This window comes from Aulonocara sp. 'chitande type north' Nkhata Bay, linkage group LG8 (assembly GCF_057382095.1).
Source record: "Aulonocara sp. 'chitande type north' Nkhata Bay isolate Kocher_YH1m ecotype deep benthic linkage group LG8, A_spYH_male_GT1.1, whole genome shotgun sequence".
Taxonomy (NCBI): domain Eukaryota; kingdom Metazoa; phylum Chordata; class Actinopteri; order Cichliformes; family Cichlidae; genus Aulonocara; species Aulonocara sp. 'chitande type north' Nkhata Bay.
In genome coordinates, this window is record NC_141351.1 from 19,059,690 (window position 1) to 19,079,163 (window position 19,474).

General features: G+C 45.8%; 1 protein-coding gene across 1 annotated transcript; it reads left to right on the forward strand.

Annotated features, from left to right (window-relative positions):
• The first annotated feature begins 775 nt into the window (after nucleotides 1-775).
• Nucleotides 776-18,725, forward strand: LOC147323637 (5-hydroxytryptamine receptor 3A-like). The gene is made up of 11 exons (XM_086304115.1): nucleotides 776-827; nucleotides 6,202-6,282; nucleotides 7,617-7,780; nucleotides 8,214-8,258; nucleotides 8,395-8,504; nucleotides 15,570-15,739; nucleotides 15,852-16,012; nucleotides 16,165-16,375; nucleotides 16,471-16,650; nucleotides 16,743-16,846; nucleotides 17,082-18,725. Exons 1-11 carry the CDS (start codon nucleotides 791-793, stop codon nucleotides 17,307-17,309), a joined length of 1,491 nt encoding a protein of 496 aa, XP_086160241.1. The 5' UTR covers nucleotides 776-790; the 3' UTR covers nucleotides 17,310-18,725.
• Nucleotides 18,726-19,474: the final 749 nt, after the last annotated feature.

Below are 19,474 nucleotides of genomic sequence, written 5' to 3' on the forward strand. Positions count from 1 at the left end.
ATGATAAAGAAATGTGTGGCTGTCTAGATATAATTCAGTTTTGTATATTCCGGTGACATAGGATCTGTTGTTTGCAAGTCTGATACAGTTTTACAACATTTACACAACCTGGACATGAATTGTGGATTCACATGCCTTTATTACCTGGATGCTCTAAAATGCTCTAAAATCATCTGTAGATTCTTATAAAGCACACCAATTCCACAAACAAGACCAGTACAATGAACATTAGTGAAATTTTATCTGTAGAAACATCTATTTAAAGACACATGCAGAAGGAAATAGACAATAAATTTAGAAAAAATGTTTTGTTTTCTTAATTCATAATCATCCATAATACCAGCACATTTTCAATTGTTTTCTATTAATGTTTTTAATTAAAAGCCAGAGTTAAAGCTCTTCTATTGTTTAGATTGGTATGTAATCAGTCTGATTCAATTACTTTTAATGATTAAATATTGATACTGTTTAAAAAAAAGTTAACTTTTATTCAAAATAGAAAGAAAATACAATAATCAACCAGATTAATGACAGGAACGTAAAAGTTTGAGCTGGAAAATAGAATATTAAGAGTTTGGTTGAATGCAGGAAAAATATTAATTCCATGGCTTTTTTTAAAAACAAAAGCTTAAACAAATTAGTGTTTAAGCTTTTGTTACCACTCTGTTAGGATAGATACAATTTGCCCCACCCTCTGTTGGGCAGGGCTATGACATCAATAGAGGAAAATAGAAAACTCTCAAGACACCACAGAGAGGGTGAAAAAGCTCTCTGGTCTCTCAAGGCTACAATGATTGCAAGTTTCTTCTTCCTGCTGTTACTTGTGGGTAAGCTGAGATTATTCTAATTAAATGGAGATGACAATTTATACCATTTAATTTACTTTATTTTTTATGAGTATAAATATATTTTTATATTTTATTTTATTTTAATCAGTAACGCTTCTTTACTTGTAATAGATTGCATTTCAGTGCAAGAACAGGTTCCTCTATAATTTCCCAGTAAATATATCTTGTTTACTAAATTAAATTCCACTTTTTTGTAATTAATAGATCAGAGATATAAAATAAAAAGAAAGAGAGAAAGAAAGATAACACATCTGGTATCTAGTAACTCAGATGGATTTAAACTTAAGTATATTAAGTATATATTATAAGTATATATTAAGTATATTTAATAAAGTATATTCAATATGAAGATGTACAAAATGTTTTCAGATGGACTGCAGGCAGGCATTTTGGAACCTGGACTCTTTAGCTACAAATGTGTTGCTATAGATAAGTCTTAAATTCCCAGAGGTTTAAGATTCTTAGAATCTTTTGATGATATTATGTCCTGTAGATGATGAGACATTCAAAGTCTTCACAATTTTATATTGAGGAATATTATTCTGAAGTTGTTCTACTATTTAAAATACAGTTTTTTCGTAGATTATTGATTTTCTGCCCAGCTTTACTTCTGAGAAAATCTGCTTTGCTCAGACGGTCTTTTTACATCTAATCATGCTCACTGGCTTCCTGCTATTAACCTAATGGTTTGCAAAATGTTTCTCCAGCTAGTTCTTTTTTGTTATTTTACTTTTTCAGCCGTTTTTTCCCCATCCAGCTTTTTTCAGATGTGTTGCAATCAAACTGAACTGATAATTGTCAGTGTCAACTGTAAAATGACTTAATTTAAACATTTGTTCTCTAGCATATCGAGACTATCTCTCCACACCTTTACATATTCCATATGTACGGGGTAGGAGCCCTCTTGGTCGTGGCGTGTGGATATTTCTTTAAGACACTCCAGCACGCCCGGCTACGCCCCATAGCTTATGTATAAAACAGCTGTGCGGACGTGACACCAGTGTGTGTGTGTTTGTGTGTGTAAGTGAGAGAGAGAGAGAGAGAGAGAGAGTGTGTGTGTGTGTGTGTGTGTGTGTGTGTGTGTGTGTGTGTGTGTGTGTGTGAGAGAGAGAGAGAGAGTGAGTGAGAGAGAGAGCCTTGAGAGTGGGGTATGCTTCGGCATCCTCCGTGGGCGCTGCCTCTCCCCTGGTAGATTCCCCCTGTGTGCCCTGGTGTTCCCCGCTATTCCCCTGGTATCCCTTAGCTTGGTACCCCCTAGCTAGCCCTTGCTTTCCCTTGGTTGGTCCCCCTTCCCTGGCATATCGCCTCGAAAAAAAAACAGGCTTAAGTGCCGGCCAACGCTTCATTCATTTTGACCATTCATTTTGTGAAAAAGTGAAAAATTAGTATCATTACATTACCATTCAGTTTGGGGGTTACAACAGAAAATTATATATTTATTGCTCACGGGGTATCAGATGGGATTATTTTAACAAACCATTAACATTTTGGCTGATAACTATTTTTATTCTCCTGTAACTTTACTATATAAAGAGCTAAATCCTCCAAAGTTTCAGGAGTAATGCTTCATAATAAAAAGTGTTTGTGAACTAAAAATCAGCAATGTGGGATACTGTTTGTCCGTGATTTACATAGGGGGAACAAATTGTGTCAGGATCAGCCTGATATTATTTGTATCCCACTATAACTTCGTTGTATAAAGAGCTAACATCTCAAAAATGTCAGGAGTAGTTAGTCATTATAAGAAGTGTTTGTAAACTAAAAATCAACAATGTGGGATACTGTTTGTCCGTGATTTGGACAGTCCAGCGTGTGCTCCCGACGCAGGGGAAACAAATTCTGTTGGTGATATCTAGTTTGGCACGACACCGGCTACCTTCCTGGTTAGCGTGTGGCCCCGCCCCCTTGCTTGGTAGAAGAAGTATGGCAGCCCACCGTCCCAAACATGTCTGTGAATGGCATTTTGCCTTTTTACGGTAGGCACGAGCAGTGTGGCTGTGCCTGGCTGTGTCTGATTTTTCAGCCGGCGAGTGAGTGTTCTCCAGCCTGCCGCACTGTGTCTCATTTCGAAGTTCACACCTGCTGCTCCCCTGTCTGCGGACAGCGCTTGCGACCGCTTAGCCCTGGGGCAGACCTTTGGGTTAAGTCCCCGCTTAGCCATCAGCGGGCTGGACTGCCAGCCCCCCCGTCTGTGGACGGCTGGGAGGCTCCGTGGTTGAATGGACCCTACAGGTTGCATCCCTGCCTTGGCCCTGCGTCTTGCAGCTGTACTGCTGCTGCGGGCTGTGTTCCTCTGGCGTATAGCCCACGGTTCGCCGACTCACACGCCAGTCGGACCTTGCTGTGTCTGATATGTCAGTCGCTGAGTGGGTGTTCTCCAGCACGCAGCGCTGGCTCTCCATCTAGTGGGTTTCCCCTGTATCATGGGTCACATGGCCAGCAGGTGCCCGCTCAGTGAGTTGACACCTCCCGTCTGTCCGTTAGTGTCTCATCAGGCCCCCTCTGCTGGCCCCCTGTCTATAGACTCTGCAGAGTGGCTGCTATGCACTGGTGATGAACCTTGGGTTGCTCCTCACTTGGGCCCTTAGTGGCCTGAGCCACCAGCACCTCCCCTATCGTGGTTGGTGCAGGTCAGCTGCTCTACTCCTGGGACAGGCCCTGGGCCTCGTCCTCCCTGGGCTAATCCACTGAGTGGCCGAGATGCTTCGACAGGCTCTTTCTCCCTGGCACTGTGTCACTGCCTAGTGCCAGGCAAGTCTCTGTTGTGGCTTGACTTCTCTAGGTGGTGGCTCTGCCTTCCCTTCTGGGGCATCATCCGCATATCGCGGGCTTCTGTCACAGCGATAGCCAGCTGCTGTGCTCGAGTGGCTTGGTAGGCTGTGTTGCCCTGGTGTTTGCCCACGTTCGCCGGCTTCCACGCCAGTCGCACCTCGCTGCGGCGAGTGGCATTCTACAGCCTAGTGTGTTGCCCGCAGTGCGCGGTTCACACGGCCAGCAGGGCTCCTGTCATTGCTCGAGTGGGGCGGCTTCTCGGCTCTGACTGCAGCTTCAGCCTCTGCTGCTGCTGCTACTGCTGCTGCTGCAGGCTGTGTTCCCCTGGCGTATTGCCCGCGCTTCGCCGGTTTACGCGCCAGCTGGACCTCGCTGTGTCTGATGCTCAGCGAGTGAGTGTTCTCCAGCCCACAGCGCCTGGCTCCCTGCAGGCGGTTCACCCGTTGCGTGTTAGCCAGGCCTCGCTGTGTCTGATAAGTCAGCCAGCGAGTGTGTTGTGCCGCTTGGCCCTGGGGCGACCTGTGGGTCGCGTCCCTGGCTTGGAGCTCCTCTCCAGCGGCTGCACTACAGCTGCTTGCTGTGTTCCCCTGGCGTGTAAGCCAGCGAATGCAGCAATAGTCGGGCCTCGCTATGTCTGATACGTCAGCCAGCAAATGTGTGTTCTCCAGCCTCCTTGGCCAGTCTCTGTCTGGCATATAGGCTGCTGCGACTGCAGGCTGTGTTCTCCTGGCATGTTGCCGCATTTGCCGGCTTGCCCGCCGGTCGATCCTCGCTGTGTCTGATGCCTTAGCAAGCGAGTGAGTGTCCCCCAGCCTGCGATGCTGGCTCCCTGTCTGTGCTTTGCCTGTGTGTCACGGACTTACACGGCCAGCACGGGGACGCCCAGTAGCTGGGACTTTGTGTATGATCTCGAGTGTCTCATTGCGAGTTCACTCTTGAGGCTCCTCTGTCTACAGACAAGCACGTGGTGACGGTGCTGGGGGTGGACCTTCGGGTCATCGCCTTGCTCAGCCCTCCACTTATGCCGGCTAGGCTGCCAGCCCCCCCCTCCCTGTCTGTGAACAGCTCGGGGTGGCTTCGGCTTTGAGGATGGACGGGTCACATCCAAAGCTTCACCTGCGGTTGCTGGCTGTGTTCCCCTGGCGTGTTGCCCGCTTCGCCGGCGTACACGCCAGTCGGACCTCGCTGTGGCGAGTGAGAGTTCTCCAGCCTGTAGCGCCGACTCTCTGTCTGGCATTGCCCTCATGTCGTAGGCCTATGCGACCAGCGGGATGCTACTTGGTAGCTCGGTGTGCTGCGTTCCCTGCCGGTCTGCCTCGCGGTTCCCGGGCTGACCTTGAGCGGCCAATCACTTGCGGTCCTGTGTCCTGCATGACCGGTTCAGAGCAGTCTAGCGTCTGCAGACTGCTGCCTCCACCCCCTGGCTCGGCCTTCGCATTGCGAAGCCCTGACCAGGGTGGTGTCTCTCTTGGTGCGTTGTCACTGACTCCCGGCACCTTCACTCTCGGTGGTGCACTGTCTCCTCGCGGGGTGTCTTACAGAGTTACCCCGTACATATGGAATATGTAACGGTGTGGAGAGATAGTCTCGATATGCTAGAGAACGTATGGTTACGGTGTAACCTTGGTTCTCTTAGTGAGAGACTATCTCTCCACCGTGAGGCCGCTCGGAGATGCGTTCTGATCATCACCGGTGTCACGTCCACACAGCTTTTTTATACGTAAGCTGTGGGGCGTAGCCGGGCGTGCTGGAGTGTCTTAAAGAAATATCCACACACCACGACCAAGGGGGCTCGTACTCCGTACATATGGAATATGTAACGGTGTGGAGAGATAGTCTCCCACTAAGAGAACCAAGGTTACACTGTAACCGTACGATATATTTTCCTGTGATATCTAACATCCATTAGTGTCATAATCCCTGAGTCTTAAACCCGAGTTTTTCAGTTTTGTGGTTCAAGGTTTGCTTTGGGCTTCGTGAAAGGATTTTATCAAAGTTGTTGTTTATGATTTTATTCTTGTGCTTTTATGTCTCTGATATTTTTGCCTTTACTTCTTTGCTCATAATGTTTCCTTATATTTGTTAGTTCTCTTTCATGACCCCATTCTGTTCCTCCAGTCTTAACTCTGTGGTTGTTTTTGGACACCAAGACACCAAAATCAAACAGATTTTGGTGTCTTGGTTTCTTGTGCTTTTCATTTCATTTCATTTCCTTTGTCTCATTTTCACCGATTTGTTTCCCACCTGTTTTACCTTGTGTAAATATTCTCTCCTCTTGCCCTTTTCCGTGTCATCTCACTTTGCTGTGTGCTCCCCTGCTCTGTGTTTCTTGGTTCCATTATTCCTAGTTTTTAATTTTCATATCTCGCTCTGTGTGTGTTTTTGGACTTCCTTTGTTTGTCATTGTTCAGCAATTGAATTGAGTTCATACTGTTTCCAGAGTTTTGTGTTTGGTTCAGCATCCTGCCTGCCACACAGTTATTCATGACACTGCATTTTTAAATAAAACCTCAAATTAATTCTAACCACATATTAAAATAAAGCAAGTCATATTAACACATTTTTTATTTTTAAAAATTAGTACACTCATTGTCAGCTGAAAATGCATCCAGTTCAGAGCTACAGGAAGATCAACAGATGACCAGTGAGACCACTATAAGAGGTACATAGCGTCTCTCTCTATCTCTATCTCTCTCTCTCTCTCTCTTAAAGTCTTTTGCCACCTCTTATTTCCAGTCTCTCAGTTTTTCTCTCCTTGGGAGTCGTTTTCATTCCAGCACTTCCACCTAACCATTTTCTTAAGCCTATGACAGAGGATAACACAGTTTGACTGACATAAAATAGTATTTTTGCACCAACAAAGCAATTCTCAAAGAGCTATTAGTCAAAAACCTCATCCGAACATGAGCACACAAACAGTATCTCAAGTTCATGGCTTTAAGAAACAAAAAACAATCCAACAAAGATCTGATACAGGGCTAAGAGATGGATCTGGCCCTTCAGCCCCACCTGCCATTCACCAAAGCCTCAACAGAAATGGTCTCAGTGGAATGGAGGCTGTCAAGAGGCTCAGGGTGAAAAGGCTGAGGTATGTCAAATTACACAAGAACTGATAATCAGTCGCAACAAGTTTTGTAGACTGAAGAATCCAAAATTTGTACTTTTGGATTGAAACCTTTGTCTATATGTATAGAGGAGCTCAGCAGAGAGGTACCACAGCCAACTGTGAAACATGATGGAGGTTTTGTTATGATGTGGGGCTTCACTCAAGCCAGTGGGGTTCGGGAGCCAGTCAAAACTGTTTGAAGTATGAATGCAGAAAAGTACTGTCAGATTTTGATCAGGTATACAGGAGCAGCTGATCAGCATCTTTATTTTTTTTTTTTTTTTAGCTTGGCAACCACACTGCTAATGCAGTAAAAGAATAAAATGGATACAAAAGCACAGAATGGAAAACTAACAGTCAAAGATAGACCTCGAAATTAATTAAATAATGTGAAATCATTATGACAGATAATAGAACAAAAGGCCACTAACATCCAAAGAAGAGCTTTGAATGTCCTTAGTGAAGATTAGAAAACTACTACTGAAGACTACTTTAAGAAATTACAAGAAAGTTTGCCTAAGAGAGCTCAGACTATGTTGGATAATATTGTTTTTTATACGAAGTGTTGAATTTCAAGCTGGAATTGTATAAATGAAGTTTTTGCTTCATATACAGTAATTACATGTATGCTTGCTAACCTTTCAATTAATCTCTTCACTTTTAATAGCAAAATATAAAGAAAATAAAGATGACTGAAGGCGTTTCCACAGTACTGTACATGCCAACAAGTGATGTCGTCTGTTTTTGTTGTTTGTTTGTTTTTTGTTTTCTTGACACAGTTATCCAGACCTGCAATAAATTGAAAATCTGAAATGAAAGCACAGAAGCTGCTTTATTGTTTTCATATCATAACATCAATGTCAAGAATGTCTTTTTATGTGTCCTTTTAGATAATGAAGTGGAAGTGGAGAAACTCTGCAATTTTCAGGCTATTGTACAGCACCTGGATCTAAGTAAAGACAGTATTAAGTACACTGTGAGCCGGCCCATTATAAACAACAGTCATCATACAGATGTTGTGCTTGACATGAAACTCTACGCTATTCTGGATATGGTAAGTTGTTCAAGCTACTTGTGTATGTTTGTGTGTTTTAGTTTGAATAAATGATAATGGACATTTTTGTTACCAAATAGTTTGTTTCTTTCGATAATAAAATAATGTCAAAAGTCTGCTCAATTGGTGCATATTTGTCTGCTTCATATGCATAATTTCAGTTTTCCATGTCATGTATTCTCTCAGTTTGGTATTCTCTTAATTATGGAGATCCATAAGCTTCATCTATGAATACATCAATGTCTGTCTTTTTGTGGCCTTCTATGCTTCTGTTAGTTGTCTAAGACCATTTAAGACTTCCCAGATGTTGGGTTTTTCTTGTCTATTGGAGGCTGCATACTGTTGATCTTACCCAGGTCTTTCTAGGATTACTGTGGCACAAGTCAGGCTCAACCATTTGAGCTTGAACACTGCTTGATTTCTTTGTTCACAGAGAGAAATTGACCAGACCTTAATTTCTTACATTTGGGTTTATTTGGTGAGTTTTCTCTTTCAAATACATCAATTTTCACAGTATTGTTGAAATTGAAATTGCTTGAAATTACGTGTTTTCATCTTTTGTCTTTTTCTCCTTGTTTGTATCTCTTTCCTCTTATTTGTATCCCTCTGACTAGTCATGGAAAAACGAGTACACTAAGTGGGATCCAGATCAATTCTGTGGAATTAAACAAATAACAATTCCTACTGAATATTTGTGGATGCCAGATATAACTATTTCAGAGATGTAAGTTTAACATATATGCACATAAACTCACACAGACCATACAGTCACTAGCAATAAGGCATTAAGCTACAGCTAAAAACAAACAAACCCAAAGCTGAACATTTATAATTCATTATTAGAAACGTATATGCTGCTCTTCAAAATCTTAACATCATTAATTTTTTTTATCCTTGAAGATATTGTATAATTCATTAAATATGTTGCAAATTGAGCAGCAAGCCCTTCAAGTCCATGTGGTCATGTTGAGCCCTCCAAGACATTAATAAAGACTATATCTATGTTGACCATCCCATTAAAAAAAGAATAGCAACTAAATGCTGTCCTGGATAATTGTTTTGTCATGGCGCAATCAGCTCAAACCAAGCAGGATTCATGAGGTACATGAGGTGGCTTTGAAACATGAAATGATAACCTTCCTTTTTTCCTTTTCCAAGATCCATTTTGTCCAGCACATATCTATATGGATGCACCTGAATATTCAGTTATTTGGATATCCCTCTGTCATTTAGATAATCTCGCAGTGATATTCCTGCACTTGTTCATCCTTGTGTTGCTAAAGTTTTAGTGTTTTAGTTTTAGTTTTAGTGCTAAATCCTTTGCAACCCCCCCCCCCCCCCCCCCCCCAAAAAAAACCAAACAAACCTATGGACAGATTGCTTGCCCACTGCTCTATTTCTTTTTACACACCTAAAACAACACATCCAAAAGATATTGTGTTAGATCTGCCTTTTCCTACAGACCAGTGGCTACTTTTTCAATGATGAGGAGTTACACATCCTGCACAGAGAGGAATTGTCATGCGCCGTGGTGCGCGGGCACGAAAGGATCCAGGCGCAGACTCCGAGCTAACAAAAAGACACTTTATTAAAACAACGAAAGGCGACCCGGGGAAAGTAGAGAGCAAAACAGAAACTAAAAATCCGGGGAAACAATGACACGAGGAAGCCGGGATCGGGACGGCGGGGGGCTGCAATAGAAAGGGGAGATGATTACTAGGGAGCCAGGAAGCGGGGAGAACATATCAGGACTGAGTTAGAGTAGGGGCTTACGATAGAACGGAACCGTGGGAGCTCGGGAGGGAAGTGTGGCAGTCCGTGGGGGCAGGAAGTCCGTGGAATGGCGAGTGGGCCAGGTGAGCGCCGCGAGATCCAGTTGAGCCGGAGGACAGGCAGGTAGCAGACGCCGAGTAGAAATCTGGACAGAAGTAGGCAGGTTAAACAAAGTTCCAAGCAGAAGAGAATGCACACTTTTCGTGGAAGTCTGGTTACCACTGTGGGGATGACTACGGACTGGCGTGGAGCATCCGTCAGCGCCGGATTAAGTGGATCTCCGTGTAATCACCGGGATGGAGAGCAGGTGTGCTAGTGATGGCCCAGCCCGGGGGTGTGGCTACCCGAGCATCACGCATTCCACAGACCATGACAGTGCCCCCCCCTCAAGGGTCGCCCCCAGGCGACCGACCGGACTGCGGCCTGCGGAGAGAAGCGCGGAACTCAGCGATGAGGGACGGGTCCAGAATGAAGGAACGCGGAACCCAGAGGCGGTCCTCGGGACCGTACCCCACCCAGTCCACCAGGAACTGCCACCCACGCCCACGCCGGCGCTCAGCCACGATGCGCCGGACCGCATAGGCCGGGTGACCGGCGACAAGCCGGGCGGGAGGAGGGGGCTCGGACGGAGGGCACAATGGGCTGCGGCGGACGGGTTTGACCTGGGAAACGTGGAACGTGGGATGTATGCGCCAGGAAGTAGGGAGCTTGAGCCGAACTGCCGCCGGGTTAACAACCGCATCAACTTCATACGGGCCAATGAAGCGGGGGGCCAGCTTCCGGGAGGACACACGCAGCGGAATGTTTTTGGCGGCCAGCCAGACCTTCTGCCCCGGCTGATAGTCGGGGGCGGGGGTGCGACGGCGGTTGGCATGGCGTGTGTGCTGTTCCTTCATCCGCAGGAGAGCTTGGCGGGCCCTGAGCCAGACCCGCTGGCAGCGCCGGAGATGGTGCCGAGCGGAGGGGACTGCGAGACCGAGTTCGTCTTCAGGGAAAAGAGGAGGCTGATAACCGAGGGATGCCTCGAACGGGGACAAACCTGTGGCAGACGAGGTAAGTGAGTTATGTGCATATTCAACCCAGGGCAGAAAGGTGACCCAGGAAGTGGGGTTTTGGGACGCCATGCACCGTAGCGCAGCCTCTAGCTCCTGGTTAAGCCGCTCGGTCTGGCCGTTAGATTGCGGATGGAAACCCGAGCTTAAACTAACTCTCGCGCCCAAAATGGAACAAAAGGTCCTCCACACTTGTGAAGTGAACTGTGGGCCTCGGTCTGAGACGATGTCAAGGGGAATACCATGGAGCCGGAACACGTTTTCAATTAGGGCTAGGGCTGTGTCAGGGGCGGAGGGTAGTTTCGGTAGCGGGACGAAGTGGGCGGCTTTAGAGAACCGGTCGATGATGGTGAGGATGACGCTCTTTCCCGAGGAACAAGGAAGACCGGTAATGAAATCTAATGAGATATGAGACCAAGGCCGGTGAGGCGTGCTGAGCGGATGGAGCAGGCCCGCTGGGTGCTTAGTGGACAATTTGTTGCGGGCGCAGACAGTGCAGGCAGCCACGTACTCCCTCGCATCTTGTCGTAAAGTCTTCCACCAGAAATGCCGTTTGAGAAGACCAATGGTTCTGCTCACGCCAGGGTGACACGAAAAACGTGCAGTGTGGACCCAATGGATTACCGCTCCGCGGGCAGCAGCGGGGACAAAACGCCGTCCGGGGGGTCCGGTACCCGGGTCAGGGTCTCCCGGGAGGGCCTGGCGGATAACCTCCTCAACATCCCAGGAGAGGGCGCCCACCACACAGGTTGGGGGGAGAATGGTGGTTGGTGACGATGTCTCCGTGTCTGGGGAGTACTGGCGGGAGAGCGCATCTGGCTTGGCATTCCGTGAACCTGGGCGATACGAGAGAGTGAAGTTAAAGCGTGTAAAAAACAGGGACCAGCGGGCTTGGCGAGAGTTTAACCTTTTAGCAGTCCTAAGATAAATTAGATTCTTATGGTCCGTCCATATGAGAAAAGGCTGCTCGGCTCCCTCCAGCCAGTGGCGCCACTCCTCCAAGGCGAGTTTTATGGCCAAGAGCTCCTTATCGCCTACGTCATAATTTCTTTCAGTAGGGGTGAGCCGGCGAGAGAAGTAGGCGCACGGCTGGAGCTTACCTTGAGGTCCAGACCGCTGAGAGAGAACAGCCCCGACTCCGGTGTCGGACGCGTCCACCTCGACGATGAATTGTTTGGTGGTGTCGGGGTGGAGCAGAATGGGCGCCGTAGTGAACAATGCCTTCAATTTGGTGAACGCTGTGTGGGCCTCCAGGGGCCAGGTGAAAGGTACCTTAGGAGAAGTGAGGCGAGTGAGAGGCGCGGCGACGTGGCTGTAGTTTCGAATGAAACGTCGGTAGAAGTTCGCGAACCCGAGAAAGCATTGGAGCTTCTTCCGCGAATCCGGGACTGGCCACTCCAGAACCGCCTTGATCTTAGCTGGGTCCGTCTTCACCTGTCCTCCTGCTAAGACATAGCCCAAAAAGGAAACCGATGAGGCGTGAAACTCGCATTTTTCTGCTTTGACAAACAGTCTGTTTTCCAGTAACCGTTGCAGGACGCTCCGGACGTGAACGTGATGCTCCTCCATGGTCCTGGAAAAAACGAGGATGTCATCCAAGTATACAAAAACAAACACGTTCAGGAAGTCTCGGAGCACATCATTCACTAGCGTCTGAAAAACCGCAGGGGCGTTAGTTAAGCCGAATGGCATAACCAAATACTCGAAGTGGCCCAGTGGCGTGTTAAAAGCGGTTTTCCACTCGTCCCCCTCCCTTATTCGGACCAGATGGTATGCGTTTCGCAGGTCCAGTTTTGTGAAAACGGTGGCTTCCTGGAGAGAGCCAAAAACAGAGTTAATCAACGGAAGAGGGTACTTGTTCTTTACGGTGATGTCATTTAAGCCCCGGTAGTCAATGCACGGCCGCAGCGAACCGTCCTTTTTCCCCACGAAGAAGAAGCCCGCAGCGACTGGGGAAGAAGAGGGTCGAATGATACCGGCCGCGAGTGATTCTCGGATGTAGTTTTCCATAGACTCCCTCTCGGGGCGAGACAGGTTGTACAACCGGCCGGAGGGCAGCGGGGCACCAGGTAGCAGGTCGATGGCGCAGTCATAGGGGTGGTGTGGTGGCAGAGAGCAAGCCTTGTCTTTGTTAAACACTTCCTGTAAGTCGTGGTATTCGGGTGGGATGGAGGAGAGGTCAGGTGCTTGTGTAACAGGTGGGGTCGGGTTAGTGGGTGGAGCGAGAACTGCTGATCTCAGGCAATTCGCAAGGCAGAACAAACTCCAACTGGCGATCTTGCTTCCTGCCCAATCGATGTGGGGATTATGTCTTTGCAGCCACGGGTAGCCTAACACGAGCGGGGTGTCGGGAGACGGGAAGGTAAAGAACGAAAGCGATTCGTTGTGGTTCCCGGAAGTGACTAATGTCACGGGCGCGGTCTGATGAGTGATGTAAGCAAACACTTGTTTATTCAGCGCTGACGCAGGGAGGGGAGGTTCCAACAGAGTGAGTGGAATTTCCAGCTCTTTAGCCAGTCTTTCATCCATGAGATTCTGCTCCGCCCCAGAATCCACTAATGCGCTGCATGTGACAGTCTTTTTATTGGTTATTATGGCAACGGACACAATCAATCGGGGTCTAATAGTATTCAATGTGCAGCCCACCCGTATCCCCGAACCTACCGGTGAGCTGGTCCGTTTGGGCGAACCGGGCAGCTGGCGATGCGGTGTCCCGGCTTCCCACAGTATAAGCAGTCCCCGGCCCGAAAACGGCGTTCCCTCTCCTCCGGCGAGAGCCGAGAGCGCCCGATCTGCATCGGCTCCGGCGGAGGAGGAGACTGTGAGCGAGCGCACGCCGCTGGAGAGCTAAAAGGGGACAGGGGCAGTGACACGCGAAAGTCTGGGTGCAACACGGGTTTCGGTGGCTTGGACCGCCGTTCGGCCTCCCTCTCCCGTAGACGCTTATCGATCCTACGGGCGAGTGACACCAAATCCTCGAACGTTTTAGCCGCCTCGTGAAACGCGAGCTGATCCTTCATCTGATCGTTCAGGGAGCGTAAAAAAATTCCCCTTAGGGCCGAATCGGGCCAGCCAACAGCGGCTGCCACGGTGCGAAACTCCACTAAATACTCCGCAACGCTACGCCGACCCTGGCGGAGCACCAGTAGCTTTTGAGCGGCATCATCCTCGGAAACTGACGGAGAGAAGGTTGCTTTAAACTCGTCGAGGAAGTCATCGAAGTCGCAGCGCTGTATCGGGTTAGCAGATAAATAGGCTTCAGCCCACGCCAACGCCCTTCCCCTCAGTAGTCCCACGAAGTGGGAAATCTTGGCCGCGTCAGTGGGGAAGGCGAGTGGCGAGCGACTGAAGAAAAGAGTACACTGAAAAAGGAACCCCCCACACTGGTCCAATTCGCCGTGGAAGGGTTCCGGCGGCGGAGACGTCACACAGCGGTACGCCGAGTCGGGCTGTTTAGCGCACATCTCTCCCTGTTTCTCGCTCAGCTCCTGATACTGATCCTGAAGCGAAGAAAGTAACTGATCGTGTCGGCCGAGCATGGCACCCTGCTTATTAATAGCTGAACGTATCGGGTCTGCTGGATCCATCTTGGCCAGTCCGTACTGTCATGCGCCGTGGTGCGCGGGCACGAAAGGATCCAGGCGCAGACTCCGAGCTAACAAAAAGACACTTTATTAAAACAACGAAAGGCGACCCGGGGAAAGTAGAGAGCAAAACAGAAACTAAAAATCCGGGGAAACAATGACACGAGGAAGCCGGGATCGGGACGGCGGGGGGCTGCAATAGAAAGGGGAGATGATTACTAGGGAGCCAGGAAGCGGGGAGAACATATCAGGACTGAGTTAGAGTAGGGGCTTACGATAGAACGGAACCGTGGGAGCTCGGGAGGGAAGTGTGGCAGTCCGTGGGGGCAGGAAGTCCGTGGAATGGCGAGTGGGCCAGGTGAGCGCCGCGAGATCCAGTTGAGCCGGAGGACAGGCAGGTAGCAGACGCCGAGTAGAAATCTGGACAGAAGTAGGCAGGTTAAACAAAGTTCCAAGCAGAAGAGAATGCACACTTTTCGTGGAAGTCTGGTTACCACTGTGGGGATGACTACGGACTGGCGTGGAGCATCCGTCAGCGCCGGATTAAGTGGATCTCCGTGTAATCACCGGGATGGAGAGCAGGTGTGCTAGTGATGGCCCAGCCCGGGGGTGTGGCTACCCGAGCATCACGCATTCCACAGACCATGACAGGAATGCAAGTTAGAGTAGCTCCTTTACATGAAAAAAGAAAGACCATGTCTGAATCAAGGAAGAGGCTTATGGGTACATCTTTCACCATCTTAAAGCTATTTCCCAACTTTCTCTGAATGGTACTCATGGCTTATCCAGTAACTACAGATTAAATCCTTAGTTTTTCTTATACTACGAAAATGGGTCAGTTCTTAATGGGGTACATTCTCCATAGTAACAGATGCTGTATTCTCCAGAGCAGAGATGAAAAGGTATGATTTGCTCTTGAGGGCAACAAAGGGCAAAACTTCTGTGGTCCATGTGTGGGTATTACCAGTTGGACTCTGTGTGGAACAGCCCTAGGGTTCATTTTTGTCCCACGCAGGCATGTTTGTGTGGGTCATTCGTATTGATCCTGGTGGTCTGAGCTTGATGAGGTGTGGATAAAGGCGTGTCTGAGGACAATTGGGAGGGAAGAGATCATTGGTTACCAAACTTTGTCAGAATTTCTAGTCCATCATTTCTAGCTGAAATTATTAAGTAATTTAACACAAACTCTTGTGTAAGTCGCCACTTGATGTTGCAGGTTTTATCTGGATTCTAACATAAGTAATTAAGACATGGTGGCTTAATGCATTAATCCTCCTCAGCTGGAGAGTAAGATTTGAGTAGGATTCTGTCTACCTATTTGTCATAACTGATGCTGCTTTTTTGAGTGGCTATAACTGATTGTAATTTTCTGTCTTACAGGACAGAGAGAGACAAAGCCTCTCCGAGTCCTTATCTCTCCATTGAAAGCGGTGGTTTGGTTGAATACAGAAATGACCAGGTGATCGTAAGCACCTGCAAGCTGCACGTGTACAAATTCCCTTTTGATGTTCAGAGGTGTAACCTCTCCTTTAAGTCTATCATGCACTCTGGTGAGCCCATAGCATATATGCGTGCCGTTCATGAAGTTATAAACCCAAACCATCAGATACAAAAATATATATTTCTTTCTTGCTGATCTTTTATTTTTATGTTTCACTTCAGATGAAGAAATAAAGTTACAATTCAACGAAACCAATAATACGGTCACAGAATGGTCTCGAAATGTGATGCAGACACAATACGAGTGGCTGTTTATCAACATGTCAGTTACCACCAAAACTGTCAATGAATTTGACTTCAACCAACTTATGATTGTTTACACTGTGAGTATTTCTGGGAGCAGCTGCACAGAAATGGGGAAAAAAGCATTAATCAATTTCGCTGCTTTTTCATTACTTTCCTTTTTGTGACCATAATACATGTCCAATATAGAGTAGGAGTAGGATGATTAACCACCTCACATGCAAATTGACAGATTACCATGAAGAGGAGGTCTGTCCTCTACATTGCCAATTTCTTGCTGCCAGTCTTCTTCTTCTTGGTTCTGGACTTAGCCTCCTTCCTGATATTAGACAGTGGAGGTGAGAAGCTCGGCTTCAAGATCACTGTCCTGCTCGCTGTCACAGTGATGCAGCTTCTTCTCAATGAGATTCTGCCCAGCTCTTCAGACAGTATTCCACTTATAGGTAAAGAAGAGCATATTTGACTTCATGCAGTGAATTAATCAAGCTATCAAGTCATTAAGTGATTTGTCCACTTTCATGCTGGATGCCCTCCTTAGCTGTCTATTGCATTGGGGTTTTTGCTCTGATGCTGCTCAGCCTCCTGGAGACAATTTTGGTGATGCATCTGATTGAGAAAGACTCGCCAGCCCAGGATAATGAGACAGATGGAAACCAAAGCCTGGTGGAGTGCTGTGAGGAGAAACAGGACATATCCAACTTTCACAGCTGTTTTAGAGGTGTGCTTAATTGTAGCAGTCGTTGTCTGTCACCTATCTATGTAATTCTAGCTGTGTTGCATTGTTCTTCCCGTCTATTTTTTTTATTCCAGACATGAAGAGATGTAGTCATTGTGCATCTGTTCATGATGTATCTGTGGATGAAAGACCAACTGTGTCTACATCAATCAACAGTCTGCCACCACTGACTATAAAGGTTGGAGTTAAATTGGACTTTTAAGTGTTTTTCAAGTGAAATATAAAAACTGATGAAAGACATCATGTTGCATGAGAGAGAGATTATCCCAAACCCTAACATGGGTGTTGAAAGTAAACACTTTCACTAAATCAATGTGAAAACAAATCAGTGTGTGAAATGTAGCAGCAACTAGACTATAAATGGCTGTATATGTAATGTTATTGATTACATTTCAACAAAACTATTTTTTCAGGGTTGTAGCTGCAACCTGATGAAGATGTTCTTTCCACTGGAAAAAGTCTCGGGTGACCTGCGGGAGACTAGGAAAACCGTGACTCTGCACAGTACCAACAAGAAGTCCGGCTACTGGACCAATATAGTAAAACATATCAACAGGGTTTTTGTCATTTTTTATTTGACAACAGTGACTGTGTTTTTGGCAATTATGATTTTATTGTGGAACAGTGCTGAAGATGAGTAGGCCGAAAGTTACTTTACTTTAAATCATTAGCATGAGGATTAACTTTACTTAACTAAAAGTTTCTGTTCCTTTATTAAGTCCAAGTCTAAAGTATGCATTTAGACTAGGGGTCGGTTTTGATTATCGATTTATCGATTAAAATCGATTCTAGCTTGGATAACGTGATATCATTCATTAAAATCCTGAATCGATTTTTTAATATAAATATATTTTATTCTCATGTTAAACCTCACAAAATTTCAACAACCACCAAACAGCTAAAACAGTAAATGAGAGCAGGTACACGGATTCTGCACAAAGACGTAAAACAAAGCGCGGACCGTGGATCAGAATCAGTGAGATGTCGCCTTTCTCACCCGACAGCACGGACACGGTAGGGGCTGAAAGCCGACAGCTCGCTGATTCTGATGTTTCGACCGGTCCGCGCTCTGTGTTTAGCGCTAGATTCTAAAGCTGTTAGTTTTATCTCTCTCCAAACAATATTGACCGAACCAGCAGCAAAAGAAGACCCAAACTAGGCTTCACATAAACATCGTCATGAACTCCCTCTTACTTTTGCTGTTTTGCTTCCACCAGGATAAAATCACACTTCATGCACAGCGCTCTCTCTCTCTCTCTCTCTCTTTGTACTTCAAGAACAGTTTCCCGTCTAAAAATCTGTTTTCTGCATTATTCGCTTGCTTGTTATGCACTAGTCTACCGTTGTTTACAGCGCTGTCCGCCGCTGTTTTTTTCCTTTTACTTTCTTCTGAAAAGAAAGCCTAATTTCTCCTGTTCAATAGGCTACTGAACAAATTTAATCTTTTTAAATTTATGCAAAATTGCAAAATGCTTAGCTGTGTCCCTGACGCTGCTTCACTTCAGCAGCATCAGGTAATGTTCATATGTTGATTAACATTTTTCTTTGGTTTTTGATCTACGGCAGAATATTTTTATAAAATCCGAGGCCTGGAAAATCGCCTTCATGTTTTTCTGTGTTTTATCCTCATCTACTTTGACACAAAGGCTTCTGCTGTGATGCTCACACCTTTGATAAAGTCTTGAAAGTGTCAGCTTTCTTATTATAGATGTAAAAATATGGAGATGTACCGATGCATGATCTGAATTATAATATTTCTGACTGTCTGAGGCAATCTCAAATCTAAACTAATCAAATTGAATCAAATCGTGGATCGAATTGATTCGATTCGGACCTTGTGAATCGGAATCGAATCGATTCTAGAAATCAGTGACGATACCCAGCCCTAATTTAGACCCCTTTTCCTACACTTTATAACATTTGTACTGTGTGATGGACCTCATATTTCGGTCCACTTTAAACTCACATTTATTCACTGTAACTTTAGTTCACATCACATTATATGCATGGCAATATAAAGCAATGCAGTTCATGAGTGTTGTATATCTTTCATTTACATCTGTATCCTGTTGGAATAAACATTAAAAAGCTTTTTATTTTTTTCTTATGTATATCTTTGTGTGTTTGTGTGTTTGTTGCACAACCAACTGACTCTTTGAATTATAAAGTGCACTCCATGTAAAGGTAATGATCATGGAAGTTTGTTTCCCATTTCCGCTCAGCATTTCTATAACTTCTTCTATGATTATATTGGAATCACAAATATAAGTTGAAGAATTTGCAGATGGGACTAGTCTAGGGTCAAACCCTAGACCAGTTCTTTTTTATTTTATTTATATTTTACATTTGAGCCACCTCCTTAAACTTTTTATTAGTATGCTTCACCTAACAAACTAAAAAAGGTATCTTACCTCAGTGAATGTTTAATTATCATCAAAGATTGGATGTTTAACTTCATTAAACTTTGAATGTGGCAAAAATGTCAATAGGCTAAGGAAGCCAGTCCCTTCAATTGCAAAAAAACCATATAGTTAAGCTTTTCCCAGCTTCCCTTCAGCTGGTCCAAAATAGATTAATCTGGCTGCTAAAAAAAAAAAAAAAGAAAGCCTGGTTGTTGAATTTCGGTCCATTAACTTTCAAATCAGGACCAGGAGTTTAACCCCTATTCCTATTTCCTTTTAATGACTAAATGACTGACAATTAACAAAAATTTTTTTTACCTCTAATTCAGGTCAAGAAGTCTTCATTAAAGGGTTTCCAACAGCTTCCAACAAGTGTGCAATCAGTTTAGCAGAAAAAAAATGTC

What these genes read in the sequence shown, in the direction of transcription:
- LOC147323637 (XM_086304115.1), top strand. Translation starts at nt 791, where the DNA reads ATGATTGCAAGTTTCTTCTTCCTGCTGTTACTTGTGG. An exon ending in CTTACATTTGGGTTTATTTG is followed by an intron (nt 8,259 to 8,394) that starts GTGAGTTTTCTC and finishes CCCTCTGACTAG; the next exon opens with TCATGGAAAAACGAGTACAC. An exon ending in TAAGTCTATCATGCACTCTG is followed by an intron (nt 15,740 to 15,851) that starts GTGAGCCCATAG and finishes GTTTCACTTCAG; the next exon opens with ATGAAGAAATAAAGTTACAA.